Source organism: Heloderma suspectum, chromosome 10, assembly GCF_057233095.1.
Source record: "Heloderma suspectum isolate Gila_16-S chromosome 10, 16-S_ref, whole genome shotgun sequence".
In the NCBI taxonomy this organism is placed as follows: Eukaryota; Metazoa; Chordata; class Lepidosauria; order Squamata; family Helodermatidae; genus Heloderma; species Heloderma suspectum.
The window spans coordinates 17,462,539-17,489,191 of NC_139467.1; the positions used below are offsets into that span (position 1 = coordinate 17,462,539).

The 26,653-nt window shown below is 45.5% G+C and overlaps 1 protein-coding gene across 1 annotated transcript in view; it reads right to left on the minus strand.

Annotated features, from left to right (window-relative positions):
- LOC146337839 (uncharacterized) overlaps positions 1-26,424 on the minus strand; it is a 55,080-nt gene extending 28,656 nt beyond the window's left edge. The window contains exons 1-14 of the mRNA XM_084816324.1: positions 26,362-26,424; positions 24,154-24,183; positions 21,523-21,588; positions 19,436-19,465; positions 17,363-17,428; positions 15,288-15,317; positions 12,646-12,711; positions 11,612-11,755; positions 10,540-10,569; positions 8,466-8,531; positions 6,188-6,217; positions 3,292-3,357; positions 2,254-2,397; positions 1,060-1,125 (exon numbers count right to left, since the gene is read on the minus strand). Of these exons, the coding sequence (XP_084672450.1) occupies positions 1,060-1,125; positions 2,254-2,397; positions 3,292-3,357; positions 6,188-6,217; positions 8,466-8,531; positions 10,540-10,569; positions 11,612-11,755; positions 12,646-12,711; positions 15,288-15,317; positions 17,363-17,428; positions 19,436-19,465; positions 21,523-21,588; positions 24,154-24,183; positions 26,362-26,424 (897 nt within the window). The remainder of the gene's footprint in view (positions 1-1,059; positions 1,126-2,253; positions 2,398-3,291; positions 3,358-6,187; positions 6,218-8,465; positions 8,532-10,539; positions 10,570-11,611; positions 11,756-12,645; positions 12,712-15,287; positions 15,318-17,362; positions 17,429-19,435; positions 19,466-21,522; positions 21,589-24,153; positions 24,184-26,361) is intronic.
- Between the last annotated feature and the right edge of the window lie 229 nt (positions 26,425-26,653).

Below are 26,653 nucleotides of genomic sequence, written 5' to 3' on the forward strand. Positions count from 1 at the left end.
GATTAACTTCTTTGAAGTATACAGGAAAGATCTTAATGTCCCTGATAGCCATGATAGATACTGAACTTGAGCCGGACATCCTAGAGAGTGAAGTCAAGTGGGCCTTAGGAAGCATTAGTAACAACAAAGCTAGTGGAGATGACAATATTCCAGCTAAGCGATTTAAAACATTTGCTTAATGGGACAAGAGGAAGCTGGTCTAAGAGCAAGTCATAACCTTTGCCTCCCCATTCGCAAAGCAGAGCGGACGGGAGCAGATAAGTGCTCCGTTTCGCATGCCTTTCGTGGGGTGGGGGCAGTGGGGACTTCGTCCCGTGCGCCTTTCGTGGGGTGGGGGGGCGGGGGCTTCGTTCCATGACAGATTTTGGGGGGCCGAAAGCACTGGCATTCTGCCTCACCGAGATTGGTGGCGGAATTCTCTGACATCCCTACTTGAAAGGAAGGAAAATTTCTGCATCTACAGGCTCAGGACTCTTAGTCCACTTGACCTTAACCTGGAGGGCAATTCATAAGCTTTATAACACTCACACCTCTGCTTTTTTCTTCTAAGGAAGTTTCATCTCCCAGCATTCCAAAGTGCCACTCTTGGTATCCATCTAACATTGCAGCTACTGATGAGGGCAGAAGCCAAAATGTTTAGCACTAAATATATTTTGAAATTACTCTGTCCCCACTCTGTCTGTCTGTCTATCATCTCAACAAGAACATATAAGAGTAGAGTTCCTCCCAGGGCCTCCTTAAAGGGTCCAGTATTTCACCAGATACCAAAATGTATATAGTAAGTATGGAAGCTTGTGGAACTGGACTTCTGCAAAGTGAAATACGAACTTCACTCATCTAAATTTCCTGGGCAAAGGTGGGAATTGGTACTTATTCAACCAAGAGCTTTGGTACTTTCCAAATGTTTTGACACATTTCTCGGCTTTAAAAAGTGTCAGAATACTTTCAACAATCCATATTTTGCATGGAAATCCAGGACAACAACAACTATCATGTTTTAGGTTAACTTCTGACTTCATCACAAGAATAGCCCTGACATAGACATGGATATTTCCTTACCATAATGCCTCCGCCACCCTCCTCGTCATCACCACCACCTCCTCCTGTAAACATAGCCAGCATGCTCTGCAAGGAAGAAAAGAACATAATCCTCTCCAGTGCACATCTTCATGCCTCCATCTTGATCATGCCCTACATCAGGTATAGGCAATCTGGTGCCCTCCAGAAGTTCTGGAGTAATATATACTCATCACAATTGCCATCACGGTCATCTAGTGCAGTTGTATTCAGACTGTGATGAGGCAATCCTGGGATTCCTTGGACATTCTCAAGAAGATCAGAAAAGGGGGTATGTGTGTTTGTGGGGGGGGGAGAGGGGGATTTCAACATCAACAACTGTCTGTCTGTTGTCTGTCTGTCTGTCTACCTATTATGGCAATAATGTCCTGTCACTAAATTAAATATCTTTCCACCTTACGATCTCAAAATTGTTCCTAATACCAATGTAATAAAGTACACATTAGGAAACTATTGATTTGAACATCTGTTATTGATGTGCTATCTTACCTATCTGTGTGTGTGTGTGTGTGTGTGTGTGTACCCACGGGTGATGAACATCTTTCAGCCTGAGGTCTGAATTCAATCTTGGGGGAGTTCTTGGAAGCTGCATTGTACTTGTGGGTGGAGCTTAAGGCAAAAGGGGTGGGGCAAAATTTCCAAAACTACCAGCATATGTTAGCTTAAAGCAATTACTGCCAGGAACTGAGCCTTAGCGGAGGCATTTCAGCCTCTTTGAAATATGAAAAGAACACACACACACACACACACAGAGAAAAGCTGGGAAACCACCAAATGATTGGAGGTCAGGGGAAAGGGGGTGGGACCAGGCAAAGGAGGCATCACCTTCTGGGGAATCCTGAAGAGCAGGATTGTGACCCCAGCTTGGCTGGATTTGACCCACAGGCCTGAGGTTCCACAGCCCTTGTAGACACACAGAGAGAGCGAGAGGGGGGGGGGGTGAGAGAGGGAGAGTAAGAAAGAGAGTAAAAGCCACAAAGTGACAAGAGAAACATTAAAAACAGAAGGTGGTGGGCTGAAACTGGGACACCATGCCATCATGTCAACCTTCTTCCAAGCAGCACTCAGTAGCCAGTCTCTAGCCACCGCTTGGAATGGTGGATTAACCTCCTGAACTGTAAATCAAAGGGAATACAAATCCTGACCACCAGGCAATGAAAGTAAACCCTGTCCCACCTGAGAGTTTAACATAAATGGATTTGGCCAACGACAAGTTAGAAGAGCTCCACTGTTGACAGGGTGGTCAGGAACCTTGTCTGTCCCCATCAAGGCAATCTCAGCATCAACACTGAAGTCCCTGTGACCAACATCCTTGGGGTCCTCAACATCAAGGCCACTTTTGTCAACTCAGCTTTTAGGGGCTGTTGGGGAGCGAAATAGGAAGAACTACCATGGATCTAAGAACAGGATTTCTTATCCACACATCTGCAATTCTAAAAAAACACACCGTACAGCGGCCTCTTGCAAGGCAGTTTAATCCACCTGGACACAGTCTCTCTGACTTACAGTTATTCCAATCAAATAAATAAAGGACACTGACATACTTGAAAGAAAGGAAAACTTCTGGATCTACACGCTCAGGACTCCTAATCTGCATGGCCTTAACCTGGAGGGCACTTCATAAGCTTTATACCACTCACACCTCTGCTTTTTCTTCTAAGGAAGTTTCATCTCCCAGCATTCCAAAGTGCCACTCTTGGTATCCATCTAACATTGCAGCTACTGATGAGGGCAGAAGCCAAAATGTTTAGCACTAAACATATTTTGAAATTACACTGTCCTCTGTCTGTCTGTCTGTCTGCCTGCCTGCCTGCCTGCCTGCCTGCCTGCCTGCCTGTCTGTCTACCTATCATCTCAACAAGAACATATAAGAGCAGAGCTCCTCCCAGGGCCTCCTTAAAGGGTCCAGTATTTCACCAGATACCAAAATGTATATATTAAGTATGGAAGCTTGTGGAATTGGAGCTTTGCAAATTCAAGTATGAACTTCACTCATCTAAATTTCCCAGGCAAACGTGGGAATTGGTACTTAATCAAGAGCTTTGGTACGTTGCAAATGTTTTGACATATTTCTCAGCTTTAAGAAGTATCAGAATACTTTCAACAATGCGTATCTTGCATGAAAATCCAGGACAACAACAACTATCATGTTTTAGGTAAACTTCTGACTTCATCACAAGAATAGCCCTGACATAGACATGGATATTTCCTTACCTTAAGACCTCCGCCACCTTCCTCGTCGTCACCACCACCTCCTCCTCCAAGCATAGGCAGCAAGCTCTGTAAGGAAGAAAAGAGCATAATCCTCTCCAGTGCACATATCCATGTCTCCATCTTGATGCCCTACATCAGGTATAGGCAATCTGGTGCCCTCCAGATGTTTGGGGCTAATATATACTAATCACAATTGTCATCATGGTCATCTAGCAGTTGTATTGAAACTGTGATGAGGCAATCCTGGGATTCCTTGGACATTCTCAAGAAGATCAGAAAAGGAGGTGTGTGTGTTTGTGGGGGGGGGGAGGGGGATTTCCCTAATGAATAATGTTCAACATGCTATCCTACAGTCCTTCAGAACATGCAGGTCTTCCTTCCATGGCAAAAGTGATAGAATCTGGTGGACAGCTCTGTCTGGGAAGCACAGGCCCTCTGTGTAATGTTTGAGTAGATTCTAGCTTGCTGACAGCTTAGAAGGAATTTGGGAACTCTTGGAATAATGCTACCAACCTTTCTATATTTCATGTTTCACAATGAAATACAGCAAGACTGACTGCATGACTGGTTCCAACCTTGCTGAGGGCTGAGCATGTATTTGGGTTCAAGTGATACCTAGGGATGCTGGAGAAATTTGAGATGGCTAAAATGAGCTCAGATTTCTAAGAATCTGACCTGCAGAATCCACTGTTGTCAGGGTGAAATCTGTGCCCATAGAGTCCCAAAGCAGCTCTGATTTTGAGGAGGAGATACAATCGGTGGGAGAGGAACTCTCTCAGAGTTCAGAGGCACAGTTGGAGGGGGAGCCCCCCCACTCACATTCCTAGGAGCAACAGTGACCCTGGCATGGAAAGGGAGGGAGACGTTGAGGTTTTAGATGTGAGGAGCAGCCGCAGGCACAAGCGAGAGGTTGCGGGAGCCGAGCTTAGGTGCTCAGCCCAATTGGCTCAACATCAACAGCTGCCCCCTGGGTCCCGATGGGAGAGGGGGAGATCCTCCCCTCCTACTCTTTAAGTTCAGAGATTTGCCGCGCTTTTCCCCAAATGGAGACCAACAGACGTCCTAAGTCTTAGAAACCCCTAGTTGGCTGTCCGTTTGTATTTCCTCTGAGTCTCAGGCAATATTTTGGCCACCTAATGTGAAGAGAAAACTCTCTGGAAAAGACCCTGATGCTGGGAAAGACTGAAGGCAAAAGGAGAAGGGTACGGCAGAGGATGAGATGGCTAGATAGCATCATCGATGCAATGAATATGAACTTGAGCATGCTCCGGGAAAGAGAGCAGGACAGGAAGCCCTGGCGTGCTAAGGTCCATGGGGTCATGAAGAGTCGGACACGACTGAACGACTGAAGAACAACAAAGCTTCATTAGGTTGAAAGGAATTAAAGCCTTGGAAAGCAGCCCTTTTGTCTGACTGTTGATTCTGGCGATTTGGAGGAATTAGTAAGCAGCAGAGGCATTCCTGACTACTGTGTACTGTCAGGCCATGTGTGGTGTCCATGGATTCTTGGATCATTTTTTTAAAAAGCTTTCCTCAAATTTATGCAAAGGTATTCATTGGAAAATATACGCAGGGAAACGTTGAATGGAATGGGGGACAATATGCTAAAAGTTTCGTACTAAGGTAAATTATCTAAATTGTTGCAAACCCTCTTACGGAATTATTTGCGTATATTTTCCACATGATTAAAATAAATGAATCTGTCTGTGAACGGACACCGGAACCAATCCACAAAAGGATTTTTTGTGCACAATCCACAAAAGTCACACAGGTCAGATTTCACAAAATCCAGATGTCCCTCGTGATACCACGGGGATTCAGACAATGTTTCCAGATGACTTATGTCTTCACATTAAATGCACAGGGACTAGAGTTCTGTTCATATGTTACACACATAGAAAGCTGTTAAATCAATGAAAAAGGGGGAGCGGGAACATTTTGCTGCTCCTGTCTTCAACCATGCATGCCCTGCCCCACTGATATCTATCCTCCAGTGTGGAGTTCTGCATAAGGGAGTAGGGATGTCAGAGGATTCCGCCACGGATCTCAGTGATGCCAAATGCCAGTGCATTCGGCCCCCTGAAATCTGTGGCGAAATGAAGCCCCCCCCGCCCTGCCACCCTGCGAAAGGCGCACGAAACAGAGCACTTACTTGGTGCCGTTCACACTGCTTTGTGAAATTGCGAATGGCGGCCGCATCTGTGGCCACCATTCACTTCCCCATTTTTGCCGTGATGGGCTATGTAAGTATTTATGTAGCCTATCACGGCAAAAAAACAGGAATGCAAATGGCAGCTGCCATTAGCACGCCTGAGAATGCACCCGGCCGGTGGCTCCGCGAAGAGGGGCCAACGGGGTTAGGATTTCGGGGGGAGGTTCGGAGCACCTCCCCCCCACCACGAATCACCCCTTTGAAAAGGTAAGTGACTTTTACACATCCCTATAGGGGAGCCAAGGTGCAATCAGCTACTCACACACAGGCACCACTTTGCTTCTGAATGCAAAGATGTCAAGGGGGCATGGCCAGTGCGTGTGCATCAAGGGGGGCGGAGCCAGCAGTACAGTCTCACTCTACCTCCATACAAGTAACACATTAATAGATGATATATCATTTCTTATTGACCATCTGTCACCACTTCAGTATCAGAGGCAGAGCAACTACGCCTCTCAGTACCAGTTGCGAGGGCTCACAAGCAGGCAGGAACTATTGCACTCATGTCCAGGTTGTGGCCTTCCCACTGCAACACGTGGGGCATGGGGACTGTAATTTCCCAGGCAGAATGCTGGACTAGAAGGCTTTGGGCCTGATCCTGTATGGCTGTTCTTATTTTCTCTTAAAGCCTGCAAACATTTCACAGTGATAACAATACAGGGACCTGAATGGATAATTTCTTACCATAAGAGCTTCGGGATTCCCCAGCATGCCCTGCAAGGAAAAAGAAAAGCATTCAACCTTCTTGCTCAGGGTAGAAAATCATAGGATTTGCCCGAACTTGGCAACACTGAAATATTCATATACACTTTTTGAATTTTGTTTGAACCAGTTTTGGAGTTTGATGTAACTCTCAGCTTTAATGTAATACTTTAAAAGTTTACATCTGTTCTTTGTTTGAGGAATTTTATGGCAATAATGTCCTGTCATTATTCACTCAATTAAATATCTTTCCACCTTACGATCTCAAAATTGTTCCTAATACCAGTGAAATAAAGTACACATTAGGAAACTATTGATTTGAACGGCTGTTATTGATGTGCTATCCTACCTATCTGTGAGTGTGTGTGTGTACCCCACGGGTGATGAACATCTTTCAGCCTGAGGTCTGAATTCAATCTTGGGGGAGTTCTTGGAAGCTGCATTGTACTTGTGGGTGGAGCTTAAGGCAAAAGGGGTGGGGCAAAATTTCCAAAACTACCAGCATATGTTAGCTTAAAGCAATTACTGCCAGAAACTGAGCCTTAGCGGAGGCATTTCAGTCTCTTTGAACTATGAAAAGAACACACACACACACACACACACAGAGAAAAGCTGGGAAACCACCAAATGATTGGAGATCAGGGGAAAGGGGGTGGGACCAGGCGAAGGAGGCATCACCTTCTGGGGAATCCTGAAGAGCAGGATTGTGACCCCAGCTTGGCTGGATTTGACCCACAGGCCTGAGGTTCCACAGCCCTTGTAGTCACACAGAGAAAGCGAGAGGGTGGGGAGGGGGTGAGAGAGGGAGAGTAAGAAAGAGAGTAAAAGCCACAAAGTGACAAGGGAAACATTAAAAACAGAAGGTGGTGGGCTGAAACTGGGACACCATGCCATCATGTCAACCTTCTTCCAAGCAGCACTCAGTAGCCAGTCTCTAGCCACCGCTTGGAATGGTGGATTAACCTCCTGAACTGTAAATCAAAGGGAATACAAATCCTGACCATCACGCAATGAAAGTAAACCCTGTCCCACCTGAGAGTTTAACATAAATGGATTTGGCCAACGACAAGTTAGAAGAGCTCCACTGTTGATAGGGTGGTCAGGAACCCTGTCTGTCCCCATCAAGGCAATCTCAGCATCAACACTGAAGTCCCTGTGACCAACATTTATTTATTTATTGCATTTATACTCCGCCTTTTATCATCTTGCGAGGAACCCAAGGCGGCTTACATTATCCTCCTCTCCATTTTATCCTCACAACAACAACCCTGTGAGGTGGATTGGGCTGAGAGTATGTGACTGGCCCAAAGTCACCCAGTGAGCTTCCATGGCCGAGTGGGGACTAGAACCCGGATCTCCCGGCTCCTAGTCCAACACTCTTGCCACTACACCACACTCCTCAACATCAAGGCCACTTTTGTCAACTCAGCTTTTAGGGGCTGTTGGGGAGTGGAGTAGGAAGAACTACCATGGATCTAAGAACAGGATTTCTTATCCACACATCTGCAATTCTAAAAAAAAACACCATACAGCGGCCTCTTGCAAGGCAGTTTAATCCACCTGGACACAGTCTCTCTGACTTACAATTATTCCAATCAAATAAATGAAGGACACTGACATACTTGAAAGAAAGGAAAACTTCTGGATCTACACGCTCAGGACTCCTAATCTGCATGGCCTTAACCTGGAGGGCACTTCATAAGCTTTATACCACTCACACCTCTGCTTTTTCTTCTAAGGAAGTTTCATCTCCCAGCATTCCAAAGTGCCACTCTTGGTTTCCATCTAACATTGCAGCTACTGATGAAGGCAGAAGCCAAAATGTTTAGCACTAAACATATTTTGAAATTACACTGTCCTCTGTCTGTCTGTCTGTCTGTCTGTCTGTTTACCTATCATCTCATCAAGAACATATAAGAGCAGAGCTCCTCCCAGGGCCTCCTTAAAGGGTCCAGTATTTCACCAGATACCAAAATGTATATATTAAGTATGGAAGCTTGTGGAATTGGAGCTTTGTAAATTCAAGTATGAACTTCACTCATCTAAATTTCCCGGGCAAATGTGGGAATTCGTACTTAATCAAGAGCTTTGGTACATTCCAAATGTTTTGACATATTTCTCAGCTTTAAAAAGTGTCAGAATACTTTCAACAATGCATATCTTGCATGGAAATCCAGGACAACAACAACTATCATGTTTTAGGTAAACTTCTGACTTCATCACAAGAATAGCCCTGACATAGACATGGATATTTCCTTACCTTAAGACCTCCACCACCTTCCTCGTCATCACCACCGCCTCCTCCTGTAAACATAGTCAGCATGCTCTGCAAGGAAGAAAAGAACATAATCCTCTCCACTGCACATCTTCATGCCTCCATCTTGATCATGCCCTACATCAGGTATAGGCAATCTGGTGCCCTCCAGAAGTTCTGGAGTAATATATACTCATCACAATTGCCATCATGGTCATCTAGCAGTTGTACTTAGACTGTGATGAGGCAATCCTGGGATTCCTTGTACGTTCGCAAGAAGATCAGTAAAGGAGGTGTGTGTGTTGGGGGGGGATTTCCCTAATGAATAACGTTCAATGTGCTGTTCTACAGTCCTTCGGAACATGCAGGTCTTCCATGGGAAAAATGAAATAATCTGATGGATAGCAGTGTCTGGGAAGCACTGCCCCTCTGTGTAATGTCTGAGTAGATTCTAGCTTACTGGCAGCTTAGGAGGTCTTTGGGAACTCTTGGAGTAATGCTACAAACCTTCTTATATTTCATGTTTCACAATGAAATACAGCAAGACTGACTGCATGACAGGTTCCAACCTTGCTGAGTGCTGAGCATGTATTTGGGTTCAAGTGATACCTAGGGATGCTGGAGAAATTTGAGATGGACTAAAATGAGCTCAGATTTCTAAGAATCCGACCTGTGGAATTCACGGTGGACTGTCAGGCCGTGTGTGGTGAACATGGATTTTTGGATCTTTTTTAAAAAAGGTTTCCTCAAATTTATGCAAATGTATTCATTGGAAAATATACGCAGGGAAAGGTTGAGTGGAATGGGGGACAATATGCTAACTGTTTCCTACTAAGGTAAATTATGTAAATTGTTGCAAACCCTCTTATGCATTTATTTGCGTATTTTCCACATGATAAAAAAAAAAAAAGAATCTGTCTGTGAACAGACACCCGAACCAATGACAACCCACAATCCACAAAACACACATGACAGATTTCACAAAATCTAGATGTCCCTCGTGAGACCACGGAACTTCAGACAATGTTTCCAGATGACTTCAGTCTTCACAACATTAAATGCACAGGGACTAGAGTTTTGTTCTTATGTTAGTCACATAGAACACTGTTAAATGAAAAAGGGGGAGCGGGAATATTTTGCTGCTCCTGCCTTCAACCATGCATGTCCTGCCCCACTGATGTCTATCCTCTAGTGTGGAGTTCTGCATAGGGGAGTAGGGATGTCAGAGGATTCTGCCACGGATCTCAGTGACGCCAAATGCTAAAGCGTTCGGCCCCCTGAAATCCGTGGCGAAATGAAGCCCCCCCGCCCTGCCACCCTGCGAAAGGCGCACAAAACAGAGCACTTACTTGGTGCCGTTCATGCTGCTTTGCAAATGGCGGCCGCATCTGTGGCCACCATTCACTTCCCCATTTTTGCTGTGATGGGCTATGTAAATATTTATGTAGCCTATCACGGCAAAAAAACAGGAACGCAAATGGCATCTGCCATTTGCATGCCTGAGAATGCACCCAGCCGGTGGCTCCGCGGAGTGGAGCCAACCGGGTTAGGATTTCGGGGGGAGGTTCAGAGCGCCTCCCCCCCACCACGAATCACCCCTTTGAAAAGGTAAGTGACTTTTGCACATCCCTATAGGGGAGCCAAGGTGCAATCAGCTACTCACACACAGGCACCACTTTGCTTCTGAATGCAAAGATGTCAAGGGGGCATGGCCAGTGCGTGTGCGTCAAGGGGGGCAGAGCCAGCAGTACAGTCTCACTCTACCTCCATACAAGTAACACATTAATAGATGATATATCATTTCTTATTGACCATCTGTCACCACTTCCAGTATCAGAGCAACTACGCCTCTCAGTACCAGTTGCGAGGGCTCACAAGCAGGCAGGAACTATTGCACTCATGTCCAGGTTGTGGCCTTCCCACTGCGACACGTGGGGCATGGGGACTGGAATTTCCCAGGCAGAATGCTGGACTAGAAGGCTTTGGGCCTGATCCTGTATGGCTGTTCTTATTTTCTCTTAAAGCCTGCAAACATTTCACAGTGATAACAATACAGGGACCTGAATGGATAATTTCTTACCATAAGAGCTTCGGGATTCCCCAGCATGCCCTGCAAGGAAAAAGAAAAGCATTCAACCTTCTTGCTCAGGGTAGAAAATCATAGGATTTGCCCGAACCTGGCAACACTGAAATATTCATATACACTTTTTGAATTTTGTTTGAACCAGTTTTGGAGTTTGATGTAACTCTCAGCTTTAATGTAATACTTTAAAAGCTTACATCTGTTCTTTGTTTGAGGAATTTTATGGCAATAATGTCCTGTCATTATTCACTCAATTAAATATCTTTCCACCTTACGATCTCAAAATTGTTCCTAATACCAGTGAAATAAAGTACACATTAGGAAACTATTGATTTGAACGGCTGTTATTGATGTTCTATCTTACCTATCTGTGTGTGTGTGTGTGTGTGTACCCCACGGGTGATGAACATCTTTCAGCCTGAGGTCTGAATTCAATCTTGGGGGAGTTCTTGGAAGCTGCATTGTACTTGTGGGTGGAGCTTAAGGCAAAAGGGGTGGGGCAAAATTTCCAAAACTACCAGCATATGTTAGCTTACAGCAATTACTGCCAGGAACTGAGCCTTAGCGGAGGCATTTCAGCCTCTTTGAAATATGAAAAGAACACACACACATACACACAGAGAAAAGCTGGGAAACCACCAAATGATTGGAGGTCAGAGGAAAGGGGGTTGGACCAGGTGAAGGAGGCATCACCTTCTGGGGAATCCTGAAGAGCAGGACTGTGACCCCAGCTTGGCTGGATTTGACCCACAGGCCTGAGGTTCAACAGCCCTTGTAGTCACAGAGGGAGCGCGAGAGCGTGCGGGAGAGTAGCGTGAGAGTAGCGCGAGAGCGTGGGGGAGAGGGAGAGTAAGAAAGAGAGTAAAAGCCACAAAGTGACAAGGGAAACATTAAAAACAGAAGGTGGGCTGAAACTGGGACACCATGCCATCATGTCAACCTTCTTCCAAGCAGCACTCAGTAGCCAGTCTCTAGCCACCGCTTGGAATGGTGGATTAACCTCCTGAACTGTAAATCAAAGGGAATACAAATCCTGACCACCAGGCAATGAAAGTAAACCCTGTCCCACCTGAGAGTTTAACATAAATGGATTTGGCCAACGACAAGTTAGAAGAGCTCCACTGTTGACAGGGTGGTCAGGAACCTTGTCTGTCCCCATCAAGGCAATCTCAGCATCAACACTGAAGTCCCTGTGACCAACATCCTTGGGGTCCTCAACATCAAGGCCACTTTTGTCAACTCAGCTTTTAGGGGCTGTTGGGGAGCGAAATAGGAAGAACTACCATGGATCTAAGAACAGGATTTCTTATCCACACATCTGCAATTCTAAAAAAACACACCGTACAGCGGCCTCTTGCAAGGCAGTTTAATCCACCTGGACACAGTCTCTCTGACTTACAGTTATTCCAATCAAATAAATAAAGGACACTGACATACTTGAAAGAAAGGAAAACTTCTGGATCTACACGCTCAGGACTCCTAATCTGCATGGCCTTAACCTGGAGGGCACTTCATAAGCTTTATACCACTCACACCTCTGCTTTTTCTTCTAAGGAAGTTTCATCTCCCAGCATTCCAAAGTGCCACTCTTGGTATCCATCTAACATTGCAGCTACTGATGAGGGCAGAAGCCAAAATGTTTAGCACTAAACATATTTTGAAATTACACTGTCCTCTGTCTGTCTGTCTGTCTGCCTGCCTGCCTGCCTGCCTGCCTGCCTGCCTGCCTGTCTACCTATCATCTCAACAAGAACATATAAGAGCAGAGCTCCTCCCAGGGCCTCCTTAAAGGGTCCAGTATTTCACCAGATACCAAAATGTATATATTAAGTATGGAAGCTTGTGGAATTGGAGCTTTGCAAATTCAAGTATGAACTTCACTCATCTAAATTTCCCAGGCAAATGTGGGAATTGGTACTTAATCAAGAGCTTTGGTAAGTTCCAAAAGTTTTGACATATTTCTCAGCTTTAAAAAGTGTCAGAATACTTTCAACAATGCATATCTTGCATGAAAATCCAGGACAATAACAACTATCATGTTTTAGGTTAACTTCTGACTTCATCACAAGAATAGCCCTGACATAGACATGGATATTTCCTTACCTTAAGACCTCCGCCACCTTCCTCGTCGTCACCACCACCTCCTCCTCCAAGCATAGGCAGCAAGCTCTGTAAGGAAGAAAAGAGCATAATCCTCTCCAGTGCACATATCCATGTCTCCATCTTGATGCCCTACATCAGGTATAGGCAATCTGGTGCCCTCCAGACGTTTGGGGCTAATATATACTAATCACAATTGTCATCATGGTCATCTAGCAGTTGTATTGAAACTGTGATGAGGCAATCCTGGGATTCCTTGGAGATTCTCAAGAAGATCAGAAAAGGAGGAATGTGTGTTTGTGGGGGGGGGAGGGGGATTTCCCTAATGAATAATGTTCAACGTGCTATCCTACAGTCCTTCAGAACATGCAGGTCTTCCTTCCATGGCAAAAGTGATAGAATCTGGTGGACAGCTCTGTCTGGGAAGCACAGGCCCTCTGTGTAATGTTTGGGTAGATTCTAGCTTGCTGACAGCTTAGAAGGTCTTTGGGAACTCTTGGAATAATGCTACAAACCTTTCTATATTTCATGTTTTTACAATGAAATACAGCAAGACTGACTGCATGACAGGTTCCAACCTTGCTGAGGGCTGAGCATGTATTTGGGTTCAAGTGATACCTAGGGATGCTGGCGAAATTTGAGATGGCTAAAATGAGCTCAGATTTCTAAGAATCTGACCTACAGAATCCACTGTTGTCAGGGTGGAATCTGTGCCCATAGAGTCCCAAAGCAGCTCTGATTTTGAGGAGGAGATACAATCGGTGGGAGAGGAACTCTCTCAGAGTTCAGAGGCACAGTTGGAGGGGGAGCCCCCCCACTCACATTCCTAGGAGCAACAGTGACCCTGGCATGGAAAGGGAGGGAGAAGTTGAGGTTTTAGATGTGAGGAGCAGCCGCAGGCACAAGCGAGAGGCTGCGGGAGCCGAGCTTAGGTGCTCAGCCCGATTGGCTCAACATCAACAGCTGCCCCCTGGGGCCCGATGGGAGAGGGGGAGATCCTCCCCTCCCACTCTTTAAGTTCAGAGATTTGCCACGCTTTTCCCCAAATGGAGACCAACTGACATCCTAACTCTTAGAAACCCCTAGTTGGCTGTCCCTTTGTATTTCCTCTGAGTCTCAGGCAATTAGCATCTGTAAGCTTCATTGGGTTGAAAGGAATTAAAGCCTTGGAAAGCAGCCCTTTTGTCTGACTGTTGATTCTGGCGATTTGAAGGAATTAGTAGGCAGCAAAGGCATTCCTGACAACTGTGGACTGTCAGGCTGTGTGTGGTGTCCATGGATTCTTGGATCATTTTTTAAAAAAAGCTTTCCTCAAATTTATGCAAAGGTATTCATTGGAAAATATACGCAGGGAAAAGTTAAATGGAATGCAGGACAATATGCTAAATGTTTCGTACTAAGGTAAATTATTTAAATTGTTGCAAACCCTCTTACGGAATTATTTGCGTATATTTTCCACATGATGAAAATAAATGAATCTGTCTGTGAATGGACACCAGAACCAATGACACTGCACAATCCACAAAAGACACACAGGCCAGATTTCACAAAATCCAGATGTCTCTCGTGAGACCACGGGGCTTCAGACAATGTTTCCAGATGACTTCTGTCTTCACAACATTAAATGCACAGGGACTAGAGTTCTGTTCATATGTTACTCACATAGAAAGCTGTTAAATGGAAAAGGGGGAGCGGGAACATTTTGCTGCTCCTGTCTTCAACCATGCATGCCCTGCCCCACTGATGTCTATCCCCCAGTGTGGAGTTCTGCATAGGGGAGTAGGGATGTCAGAGGATTCCACCACGGATCTCAGTGACGCCAAATGCCAATGCGTTCGGCCCCCTGAAATCCATGGAGAAATGAAGCCCCCCACCCCGCCACCCTGCGAAAGGCGCACGAAACGGAGCACTTACTTGGTGCCGTTCATGCTGCTTTGTGAATGGTAGCCGCATCTGTGGCCACCATTCACTTCCCCACTTTTGCCGTGATGGGCCATGTAAATATTTATGTAGCCTATCATGGCAAAAAAACAGGAACGCAAATGGCAGCTGCCGTTTGCACGCCTGAGAATGCACCTGGCCGGTGGCTCCGCGGAGTGGGGCCAACTGGGTTAGGATTTAGGGGGGAGGTTCGGAGCGCCTCCCCCCCACCACGAATCACCCCTTTGAAAAGGTAAGTGACTTTTGCACATCCCTATAGGGGAGCCAAGGTGCAATCAGCTACTCACACACAGGCACCACTTTGCTTCTGAATGCAAAGATGTCAAGGGGGCATGGCCAGTGCGTGTGCGTCAAGGGGGGCAGAGCCAGCAGTACAGTCTCACTCTACCTCCATACAAGTAACACATTATTAGATGATATATCATTTCTTATTGACCATCTGTCACCACTTCCACTATCAGAGCAACTACGCCTCTCAGTACCAGTTGCGAGGGCTCACAAGCAGGCAGGAACTATTGCACTCATGTCCAGGTTGTGGCCTTCCCACTGCAACACGTGGGGCATGGGGACTGGAATTTCCCAGGCAGAATGCTGGACTAGAAGGCTTTGGGCCTGATCCTGTATGGCTGTTCTTATTTTCTCTTAAAGCCTGCAAACATTTCACAGTGATAACAATACAGGGACCTGAATGGATAATTTCTTACCATAAGAGCTTCGGGATTCCCCAGCATGCCCTGCAAGGAAAAAGAAAAACATTCAACCTTCTTGCTCAGGGTAGAAAATCATAGGATTTGCCCAAACTTGGCAACACTGAAATATTCATATACACTTTTTGAATTTTGTTTGAACCAGTTTTGGAGTTTGATGTAACTCTCAGCTTTAATGTAATACTTTAAAAGCTTACATCTGTTCTTTGTTTGAGGAATTTTATGGCAATAATGTCCTGTCATTATTCACTCAATTAAATATCTTTCCACCTTACGATCTCAAAATTGTTCCTAATACCAGTGAAATAAAGTACACATTAGGAAACTATTGATTTGAACGGCTGTTATTGATGTGCTATCCTACCTATCTGTGTGTGTGTGTGTGTGTGTGTGTGTGTACCCCACGGGTGATGAACATCTTTCAGCCTGAGGTCTGAATTCAATCTTGGGGGAGTTCTTGGAAGCTGCATTGTACTTGTGGGTGGAGCTTAAGGCAAAAGGGGTGGGGCAAAATTTCCAAAACTACCAGCATATGTTAGCTTAAAGCAATTACTGCCAGGAACTGAGCCTTAGCGGAGGCATTTCAGCCTCTTTGAAATATGAAAAGAACACACACACACACAGAAAAGCTAGGAAACCACCAAATGATTGGAGGTAGGGGAAAGGGGGTGGGACCAGGCAAAGGAGGCATCACCTTCTGGGGAATCCTGAAGAGCAGGATTGTGACCCCAGCTTGGCTGGATTTGACCCACAGGCCTGAGGTTCCACAGACCTTGTAGTCACACAGAGAGAGCGAGAGGGTGGGGGGGTGAGAGAGGGAGAGTAAGAAAGAGAGTAAAAGCCACAAAGTGACAAGGGAAACATTAAAAACAGAAGGTGGGCTGAAACTGGGACACCATGCCATCATGTCAACCTTCTTCCAAGAAGCACTCAGTAGCCAGTCTCTAGCCACCACTTGGAATGGTGGATTAACCTCCTGAACTGTAAATCAAAGGGAATACAAATCCTGACCATCAGGCAATGAAAGTAAACCCTGTCCCACCTGAGAGTTTAACATAAATGGATTTGGCCAACGACAAGTTAGAAGAGCTCCACAGTTGATAGGGTGGTCAGGAACCCTGTCTGTCCCCATCAAGGCAATCTCAGCATCAACACTGAAGTCCCTGTGACCAACATCCTTGGGGTCCTCAACATCAAGGCCACTTTTGTCAACTCAGCTTTTAGGGGCTGTTGGGGAGCGAAGTAGGAAGAACTACCATGGATCTAAGAACAGGATTTCTTATCCACACATCTGCAATTCTAAAAAAAAACACCATACAGCGGCCTCTTGCAAGACAGTTTAATCCACCTGGACACAGTCTCTCTGACTTACAATTATTCCAATCGAATAAATAAAGGACACTGACATACTTGAAAGAAAGGAAAACTTCTGGATCTACACGCTCAGGACTCCTAATCTGCATGGCCTTAACCTGGAGGGCACTTCATAAGCTTTATACCACTCACACCTCTGCTTTTTCTTCTAAGGAAGTTTCATCTCCCAGCATTCCAAAGTGCCACTCTTGGTATCCATCTAACATTGCAGCTACTGATGAGGGCAGAAGCCAAAATGTTTAGCACTAAACATATTTTGAAATTACTCTGTCCTCTGTCTGCCTGCCTGCCTGCCTGCCTGCCTGCCTGCCTGCCTGCCTGTCTGTCTACCTATCATCTCAACAAGAACATATAAGAGCAGAGCTCCTCCCAGGGCCTCCTTAAAGGGTCCAGTATTTCACCAGATACCAAAATGTATATATTAAGTATGGAAGCTTGTGGAATTGGAGCTTTGTAAATTCAAGTATGAACTTCACTCATCTAAATTTCCCGGGCAAATGTGGGAATTCGTACTTAATCAAGAGCTTTGGTACATTCCAAATGTTTTGACATATTTCTCAGCTTTAAAAAGTGTCAGAATACTTTCAACAATGCATATCTTGCATGGAAATCCAGGACAACAACAACTATCATGTTTTAGGTTAACTTCTGACTTCATCACAAGAATAGCCGTGACATAGACATGGATATTTCCTTACCTTAAGACCTCCACCACCTTCCTCATCATCACCACCGCCTCCTCCTGTAAACATAGTCAGCATGCTCTGCAAGGAAGAAAAGAACATAATCCTCTCCACTGCACATCTTCATGCCTCCATCTTGATCATGCCCTACATCAGGTATAGGCAATCTGGTGCCCTCCAGAAGTTCTGGAGTAATATATACTCATCACAATTGCCGTCATGGTCATCTAGCAGTTGTACTTAGACTGTGATGAGGCAATCCTGGGATTCCTTGTACGTTCGCAAGAAGATCAGTAAAGGAGGTGTGTGTGTTGGGGGGGGATTTCCCTAATAAATAATGTTCAATGTGCTGTTCTACAGTCCTTTGGAACATGCAGGTCTTCCATGGGAAAAATGAAATAATCTGATGGATAGCAGTGTCTGGGAAGCACTGCCCCTCTGTGTAATGTCTGAGTAGATTCTATCTTACTGGCAGCTTAGGAGGTCTTTGGGAACTCTTGGAGTAATGCTACAAACCTTCTTATATTTCATGTTTCACAATGAAATACAGCAAGACTGACTGCATGACAGGTTCCAACCTTGCTGAGTGCTGAGCATGTATTTGGGTTCAAGTGATACCTAGAGATGCTGGAGAAATTTGAGATGGACTAAAATGAGCTCAGATTTCTAAGAATCCGACCTGTGGAATTCATGGTGGACTGTCAGGCCGTGTGTGGTGTCCATGGATTTTTGGATCTTTTTTAAAAAAGGTTTCCTCAAATTTATGCAAATGTATTCATTGGAAAATATACGCAGGGAAAGGTTGAGTGGAATGGGGGACAATATGCTAACTGTTTCCTATTAAGGTGAATTATGTAAATTTTTGCAAACCCTCTTATGCAATTATTTGCGTATTTTCCACATGATAAAAAAAAAAATGAATCTGTCTGTGAACAGACACCCGAACCAATGACAACCCACAATCCACAAAACACACATGACAGATTTCACAAAATATAGATGTCCCTTGGGAGACCATGGGGCTTCAGACAATGTTTCCAGATGACTTCTGTCTTCACAACATTAAATGCACAGGGACTAGAGTTTTGTTCATATGTTAGTCACATAGAACACTGTTAAATGAAAAAGGGGGAACGGGAACATTTTGCTGCTCCTGCCTTCAACCATGCATGCCCTGCCCCACTGATGTCTATCCCCCAGTGTGGAGTTCTGCATAGGGGAGTAGGGATGTCAGAGGATTCCGCCATGGATCTCAGTGACGCCAAATGCCAGTGCGTTCGGCCCCCTGAAATCCGTGGAGAAATGAAGCCCCCCCGCCCTGCCACCCTGCGAAAGGCACGCAAAACGGAGCACTTACTTGGTGCCGTTCATGCTGCTATGCGAATGGCGGCCGCATCTGTGGCCACCATTCACTTCCCCATTTTTGCTGTGATGGGCTATGTAAATATTTATGTAGCCTATCACGGCAAAAAAACAGGAACGCAAATGGCAGTTGCCGTTTGCACGCCTGAGAATGCACCTGGCCGGTGGCTCCGCGGAGTGGGGCCAACCGGGTTAGGATTTCGGGGGGAGGTTCAGAGCGCCTCCCCCCCACCACGAATCACCCCTTTGAAAAGGTAAGTGACTTTTGCACATCCCTATAGGGGAGCCAAGGTGCAATCAGCTACTCACACTCAGGCACAACTTTGCTTCTGAATGCAAAGATGTCAAGGGGGCATGGCCAGTGCATGTGCGTCAAGGGGGCCAGAGCCAGCAGTACAGTCTCACTCTACCTCCATACAAGTAACACATTAATAGATGATATATCATTTCTTATTGACCATCTGTCACCACTTCCAGTATCAGAGCAACTACGCCTCTCAGTACCAGTTGCGAGGGCTCACAAACAGGCAGGAACTATTGCACTCATGTCCAGGTTGTGGGCTTCCCACTGCGACACGTGGGGCATGGGGACTGGAATTTCCCAGGCAGAATGCTGGACTAGAAGGTTTTGGGCCTGATCCTGTATGGCTGTTCTTATTTTCTCTTAAAGCCTGCAAACATTTCACAGTGATAACAATACAGGGACCTGAATGGATAATTTCTTACCATAAGAGCTTCGGGATTCCCCAGCATGCCCTGCAAGGAAAAAGAAAAGCATTCAACCTTCTTGCTCAGGGTAGAAAATCATAGGATTTGCCCGAACTTGGCAACACTGAAATATTCATATACACTTTTTGAATTTTTTTGAACCAGTTTTGGAGTTTGATGTAACGCTCAGCTTTAATGTAATACTTTAAAAGTTTACATCTGTTCTTTGTTTGAGGAATTTTATGGCAATAATGTCCTGTCATTATTCACTCAATTAAATATCTTTCCACCTTACGATCTCAAAATTGTTCCTAATACCAGTGAAATAAAGTACACATTAGGAAACTATTGATTTGAACGGCTGTTATTGATGTGCTATCCTACCTATCTGTGAGTGTGTGTGTGTGTGTGTGTGTGTACCCTACGGGTGATGAACATCTTTCAGCCTGAGGTCTGAATTCAATCTTGGGGGAGTTCTTGGAAGCTGCATTGTACTTGTGGGTGGAGCTTAAGGCAAAAGGGGTGGGGCAAAATTTCCAAAACTACCGGCATATGTTAGCTTAAAGCAATTACTGCCAGGAACTGAGCCTTAGCGGAGGCATTTCAGCCTCTTTGAAATATGAAAAGAACACACACACACACACACACACAGAAAAGTAAGGAAACCACCAAATGATTGGAGATCAGGGGAAAGGGGGTGGGACCAGGCAAAGGAGGCATCACCTTCTGGGGAATCCTGAAGAGCAGGATTGTGACCCCAGCTTGGCTGGATTTGACCCACAGGCCTGAGGTTCCACAGCCCTTGTAGTCACAGAGAGAGCGAGAGGGTGGGGGGGGGGTGAGAGAGGGAGAGTAAGAAAGAGAGTAAAAGCCACAAAGTGACAAGGGAAACATTAAAAACAGAAGGTGGGCTGAAACTGGGACACCATGCCATCATGTCAACCTTCTTCCAAGCAGCACTCAGTAGCCAGTCTCTAGCCACTGCTTGGAATGGTGGATTAACCTCCTGAACTGTAAATCAAAGGGAATACAAATCCTGACCATCAGGCAATGAAAGTAAACCCTGTCCCACATAAATGGATTTGGCCAACGACAAGTTAGAAGCGCTCCACTGTTGACAGGGTGGTCAGGAACCCTGTCTGTCCCCATCAAGGCAATCTCAGCATCAACACTGAAGTCCCTGTGACCAACATCCTTGGGGTCCTCAACATCAAGGCCACTTTTGTCAACTCAGCTTTTAGGGGCTGTTGGGGAGCAAAGTAGGAAGAACTACCATGGATCTAAGAACAGGATTTCTTATCCACACATCTGCAATTCTAAAAAAACCCACCATACAGCGGCCTCTTGCAAGACAGTTTAATCCACCTGGACACAGTCTCTCTGACTTACAGTTATTCCAATCAAATAAATAAAGGACACTGACATACTTGAAAGAAAGGAAAACTTCTGGATCTACACGCTCAGGACTCCTAATCTGCATGGCCTTAACCTGGAGGGCACTTCATAAGCTTTATACCACTCACACCACTGCTTTTTCTTCTAAGGAAGTTTCATCTCCCAGCATTCCAAAGTGCCACTCTTGGTATCCATCTAACATTGCAGCTACTGATGAGGGCAGAAGCCAAAATGTTTAGCACTAAACATATTTTGAAATTACACTGTCCTCTCTCTGTCTGTCTGTGTGTCTGTCTGCCTGCCTGCCTGCCTGCCAGCCTGCCTGTCTGTCTGTCTGTCTACCTATCATCTCAACAAGAACATATAAGAGCAGAGCTCCTCCCAGGGCCTCCTTAAAGGGTCCAGTATTTCACCAGATACCAAAATGTATATATTAAGTATGGAAGCTTGTGGAATTGGAGCTTTGTAAGTTCAAGTATGAACTTCACTCATCTAAATTTCCCGGGCAAATGTGGGAATTGGTACTTAATCAAGAGCTTTGGTAAGTTCCAAATGTTTTGACACATTTCTCAGCTTTAAAAAGTGTCAGAATACTTTCAACAATGCATATCTTGCATGAAAATCCAGGACAACAACAACTATCATGTTTTAGGTTAACTTCTGACTTCATCACAAGAATAGCCCTGACATAGACATGGATATTTCCTTACCTTAAGACCTCCGCCACCTTCCTCGTCGTCACCACCGCCTCCTCCTCCAAGCATAGGCAGCAAGCTCTGTAAGGAAGAAAAGAGCATAATCCTCTCCAGTGCACATATCCATGTCTCCATCTTGATGCCCTACATCAGGTATAGGCAATCTGGTGCCCTCCAGACGTTTGGGGCTAATATATACTAATCACAATTGTCATCATGGTCATCTAGCAGTTGTATTGAAACTGTGATGAGGCAATCCTGGGATTCCTTGGAGATTCTCAAGAAGATCAGAAAAGGAGGAATGTGTGTTTGTGGGGGGGGGAGGGGGATTTCCCTAATGAATAATGTTCAACGTGCTATCCTACATTCCTTCAGAACATGCAGGTCTTCCTTCCATGGCAAAAGTGATAGAATCTGGTGGACAGCTCTGTCTGGGAAGCACAGGCCCTCTGTGTAATGTTTGGGTAGATTCTAGCTTGCTGACAGCTTAGAAGGTCTTTGGGAACTCTTGGAATAATGCTACAAACCTTTCTATATTTCATTTTTCACAATGAAATAAAGCAAGACTGACTGCATGACAGGTTCCAACCTTGCTGAGGGATGAGCATGTAGTTGGGTTCAAGTGATACCTAGGGATGCTGGCAAAATTTGAGATGGCTAAAATGAGCTCAGATTTCTAAGAATCTGACCTGCAGAATCCACTGTTGTCAGGGTGGAATCTGTGCCCATAGAGTCCCAAAGCAGCTCTGATTTTGAGGAGGAGATACAATCGGTGGGAGAGGAACTCTCTCAGAGTTCAGAGGCACAGTTGGAGGGGGAGCCCCCCCACTCACATTCCTAGGAGCAACAGTGACCCTGGCATGGAAAGGGAGGGAGAAGTTGAGGTTTTAGATGTGAGGAGCAGCCGCAGGCACAAGCGAGAGGTTGTGGGAGCCGAGCTTAGGTGCTCAGCCCAATTGGCTCAACATCAACAGCTGCCCCCTGGGGCCCGATGGGAGAGGGGGAGATCCTCCCCTCCCATGCTTTAAGTTCAGAGATTTGCTGCGCTTTCCCCCAAATGGAGACCAACTGACATCCTAACTCTTAGAAACCCCTAGTTGGCTGTCCCTTTGTATTTCCTCTGAGTCTCAGGCAATTAGCATCTGTAAGCTTCATTGGGTTGAAAGGAATTAAAGCCTTGGAAAGCAGCCCTTTTGTCTGACTGTTGATTCTGGCGATTTGAAGGAATTAGTAGGCAGCAAAGGCATTCCTGACAACTGTGGACTGTCAGGCTGTGTGTGGTGTCCATGGATTCTTGGATCATTTTTTAAAAAAAGCTTTCCTCAAATTTATGCAAAGGTATTCATTGGAAAATATACGCAGGGAAAAGTTAAATGGAATGCAGGACAATATGCTAAATGTTTCGTACTAAGGTAAATTATTTAAATTGTTGCAAACCCTCTTACGGAATTATTTGCGTATATTTTCCACATGATGAAAATAAATGAATCTGTCTGTGAATGGACACCAGAACCAATGACACTGCACAATCCACAAAAGACACACAGGCCAGATTTCACAAAATCCCTCGTGATACCACGGGGCTTCAGACAATGTTTCCAAATGACTTCTGTCTTCACAACATTAAATGCACAGGGACTAGAGTTCTGTTCATATGTTACACACATAGAAAGCTGTTAAATGAAAAAGGGGGAACGGGAACATTTTGCTGCTCCTGCCTTCAACCATGCATGCCCTGCCCCACTGATGTCTATCCCCCAGTGTGGAGTTCTGCATAGGGGAGTAGGGATGTCAGAGGATTCCGCAACGGATCTCAGTGACGCCAAATGCCAATGCGTTCAGCCCCCTGAAATCCGTGGAGAAATGAAGCCCCCTGCCCCGCCACCCTGCGAAAGGCGCGCAAAATGGAGCACTTACTTGGTGCCATTCACGCTGCTTTGCGAATGGCGGCCGCATCTGTGGCCACCATTCACTTCCCCATTTTTGCGTGATGGGCCATGTAAATATTTATATAGCCTATCATGGCATAAAAACAGGAACGCAAATGGCAGCTGCCATTTGCATGCCTGAGAATGCACCCGGCCGGGGGCTCTGCGGAGTGGGGCCATCTGGGTTAGGATTTCGGGGGGAGGTTCGGAGCGCCTCCCCCCCCCACGAATCACCCCTTTGAAAAGGTAAGTGACTTTTGCACATCCCTATAGGGGAGCCAAGGTGCAATCAGCTACTCACACACAGGCACCACTTTGCTTCTGAATGCAAAGATGTCAAGGGGGCATGGCCAGTGCGTGTGCGTCAAGGGGGGCAGAGCCAGCAGTACAGTCTCACTCTACCTCCATACAAGTAACACATTAATAGATGATATATCATTTCTTATTGACCATCTGTCACCACTTCCAGTATCAGAGCAACTACGCCTCTCAGTACCAGTTGCGAGGGCTCACAAGCAGGCAGGAACTATTGCACTCATGTCCAGGTTGTGGCCTTCCCACTGCGACACGTGGGGCATGGGGACTGGAATTTCCCAGGCAGAATGCTGGACTAGAAGGCTTTGGGCCTGATCCTGTATGGCTGTTCTTATTTTCTCTTAAAGCCTGCAAACATTTCACAGTGATAACAATACAGGGACCTGAATGGATAATTTCTTACCATAAGAGCTTCGGGATTCCCCAGCATGCCCTGCAAGGAAAAAGAAAAGCATTCAACCTTCTTGCTCAGGGTAGAAAATCATAGGATTTGCCCAAACTTGGCAACACTGAAATATTCATATACACTTTTTGAATTTTGTTTGAACCAGTTTTGGGGTTTGATGTAACTCTCAGCTTTAATGTAATACTTTAAAAGCTTACATCTGTTCTTTGTTTGAGGAATTTTATGGCAATAATGTCCTGTCATTATTCACTCAATTAAATATCTTTCCACCTTACGATCTCAAAATTGTTCCTAATACCAGTGAAATAAAGTACACATTAGGAAAGTATTGATTTGAACGGCTGTTATTGATGTGCTATCCTACCTATCTGTGTGTGTGTGTGTGTGTGTGTGTGTGTACCCCACGGGTGATGAACATCTTTCAGCCTGAGGTCTGAATTCAATCTTGGGGGAGTTCTTGGAAGCTGCATTGTACTTGTGGGTGGAGCTTAAGGCAAAAGGGGTGGGGCAAAATTTCCAAAACTACCAGCATATGTTAGCTTAAAGCAATTACTGCCAGGAACTGAGCCTTAGCGGAGGCATTTCAGCCTCTTTGAAATATGAAAAGAACACACACACACAGAGCAAAGCTGGGAAACCACCAAATGATTGGTGGTCAGGGGAAAGGTTGTGGGACCAGGTGAAGGAGGCATCACCTTCTGAGCCTTAGCAGAGGCATTTCAGCCTCTTTGAAATATGAAAAGAACACACAAACACACACAGAGAGAAAAGCTGGGCAACCACCAAATGATTGGAGGTAGGGGAAAGGGGGTGGGACCAGGCGAAGGAGGCATCACCTTCTGGGGAATCCTGAAGAGCAGGATTGTGACCCCAGCTTGGCTGGATTTGACCCACAGGCCTGAGGTTCCACAGCCAGTGTAGTCACACAGAGAGAGCGAGAGAGTGGGGGGTGAGGGAGAGAGAGGGAGAGTAAGAAAGAGAGTAAAAGCCACAAAGTGACAAGGGAAACATTAAAAACAGAAGGTGGGCTGAAACTGGGACAACATGCCATCATGTCAACCTTCTTCCAAGCAGCACTCAGTAGCCAGTCTCTAGCCACCGCTTGGAATGGTGGATTAACCTCCTGAACTGTAAATCAAAGGGAATACAAATCCTGACCATCAGGCAATGAAAGTAAACCCTGTCCCACCTGAGAGTTTAACATAAATCGATTTGGCCAATGACAAGTTAGAAGAGCTCCACAGTTGATAGGGTGGTCAGGAACCCTGTCTGTCCCCATCAAGGCAATCTCAGCACCAACACTGAAGTCCCTGTGACCAACATCCTTGGGGTCCTCAACATCAAGGCCACTTTTGTCAACTCAGCTTTTAGGGGCTGTTGGGGAGCAAAGTAGGAAGAACTACCATGGATCTAAGAACAGGATTTCTTATCCACACATCTGCAATTCTAAAAAAAACACCGTACAGCGGCCTCTTGCAAGGCAGTTTAATCCACCTGGACACAGTCTCTTTGACTTACAATTATTCCAATCAAATAAATGAAGGACACTGACATACTTGAAAGAAAGGAAAACTTCTGGATCTACACGCTCAGGACTCCTAATCTGCATGGCCTTAACCTGGAGGGCACTTCATAAGCTTTATACCACTCACACCTCTGCTTTTTCTACTAAGGAAGTTTCATCTCCCAGCATTACAAAGTGCCACTCTTTGTATCCATCTAACATTGCAGCTACTGATGAGGGCAGAAGCCAAAATGTTTAGCACTAAACATATTTTGAAATTACTCTGTCCTCTGTCTGTCTGTCTGTCTGTCTGCCTTCTGTATGTCTGTCTGTCTATCATCTCAACAAGAACATATAAGAGCAGAGCTCCTCTCAGGGCCGCCTTAAAGGATCCAGTATTTCACCTGATACCAAAATGTATATATTAAGTATGGAAGCTTGTGGAATTGGAGCTTTGTAAATTCAAGTATGAACTTCACTCATCTAAATTTCCCGGGCAAATGTGGGAATTGGTACTTAATCAAGAGCTTTGGTAAGTTCTAAATGTTTTGACACATTTCTCAGCTTTAAAAAGTGTCAGAATACTTTCAACAATGCATATCTTGCATGAAAATCCAGGACAACAACAACTATCATGTTTTAGGTTAACTTCTGACTTCATCACAAGAATAGCCCTGACATAGACATGGATATTTCCTTACCTTAAGAACTCCGCCACCCTCCTCGTCATCACCACCGCCTCCTCCTGTAAACATAGCCAGCATGCTCTGCAAGGAAGAAATCGGTGGCTGTTCCGCCACCGATTTTGAGGGGTCCAAATGCGCTGGAATTCGGCCTCCTCGAGATCCGTGGCGGAACGTTCCTACATCCCTACTCCATGGTGGATCTGAGATTGGAGATAGCAGTGGGGAGGAGGGGAAGCAGAGGTTGCGACTTGCTCTTAGACCAGCATCCTCCTGTCCCGCTGAGAAATCCAAGTCCAGAGAGTAACCC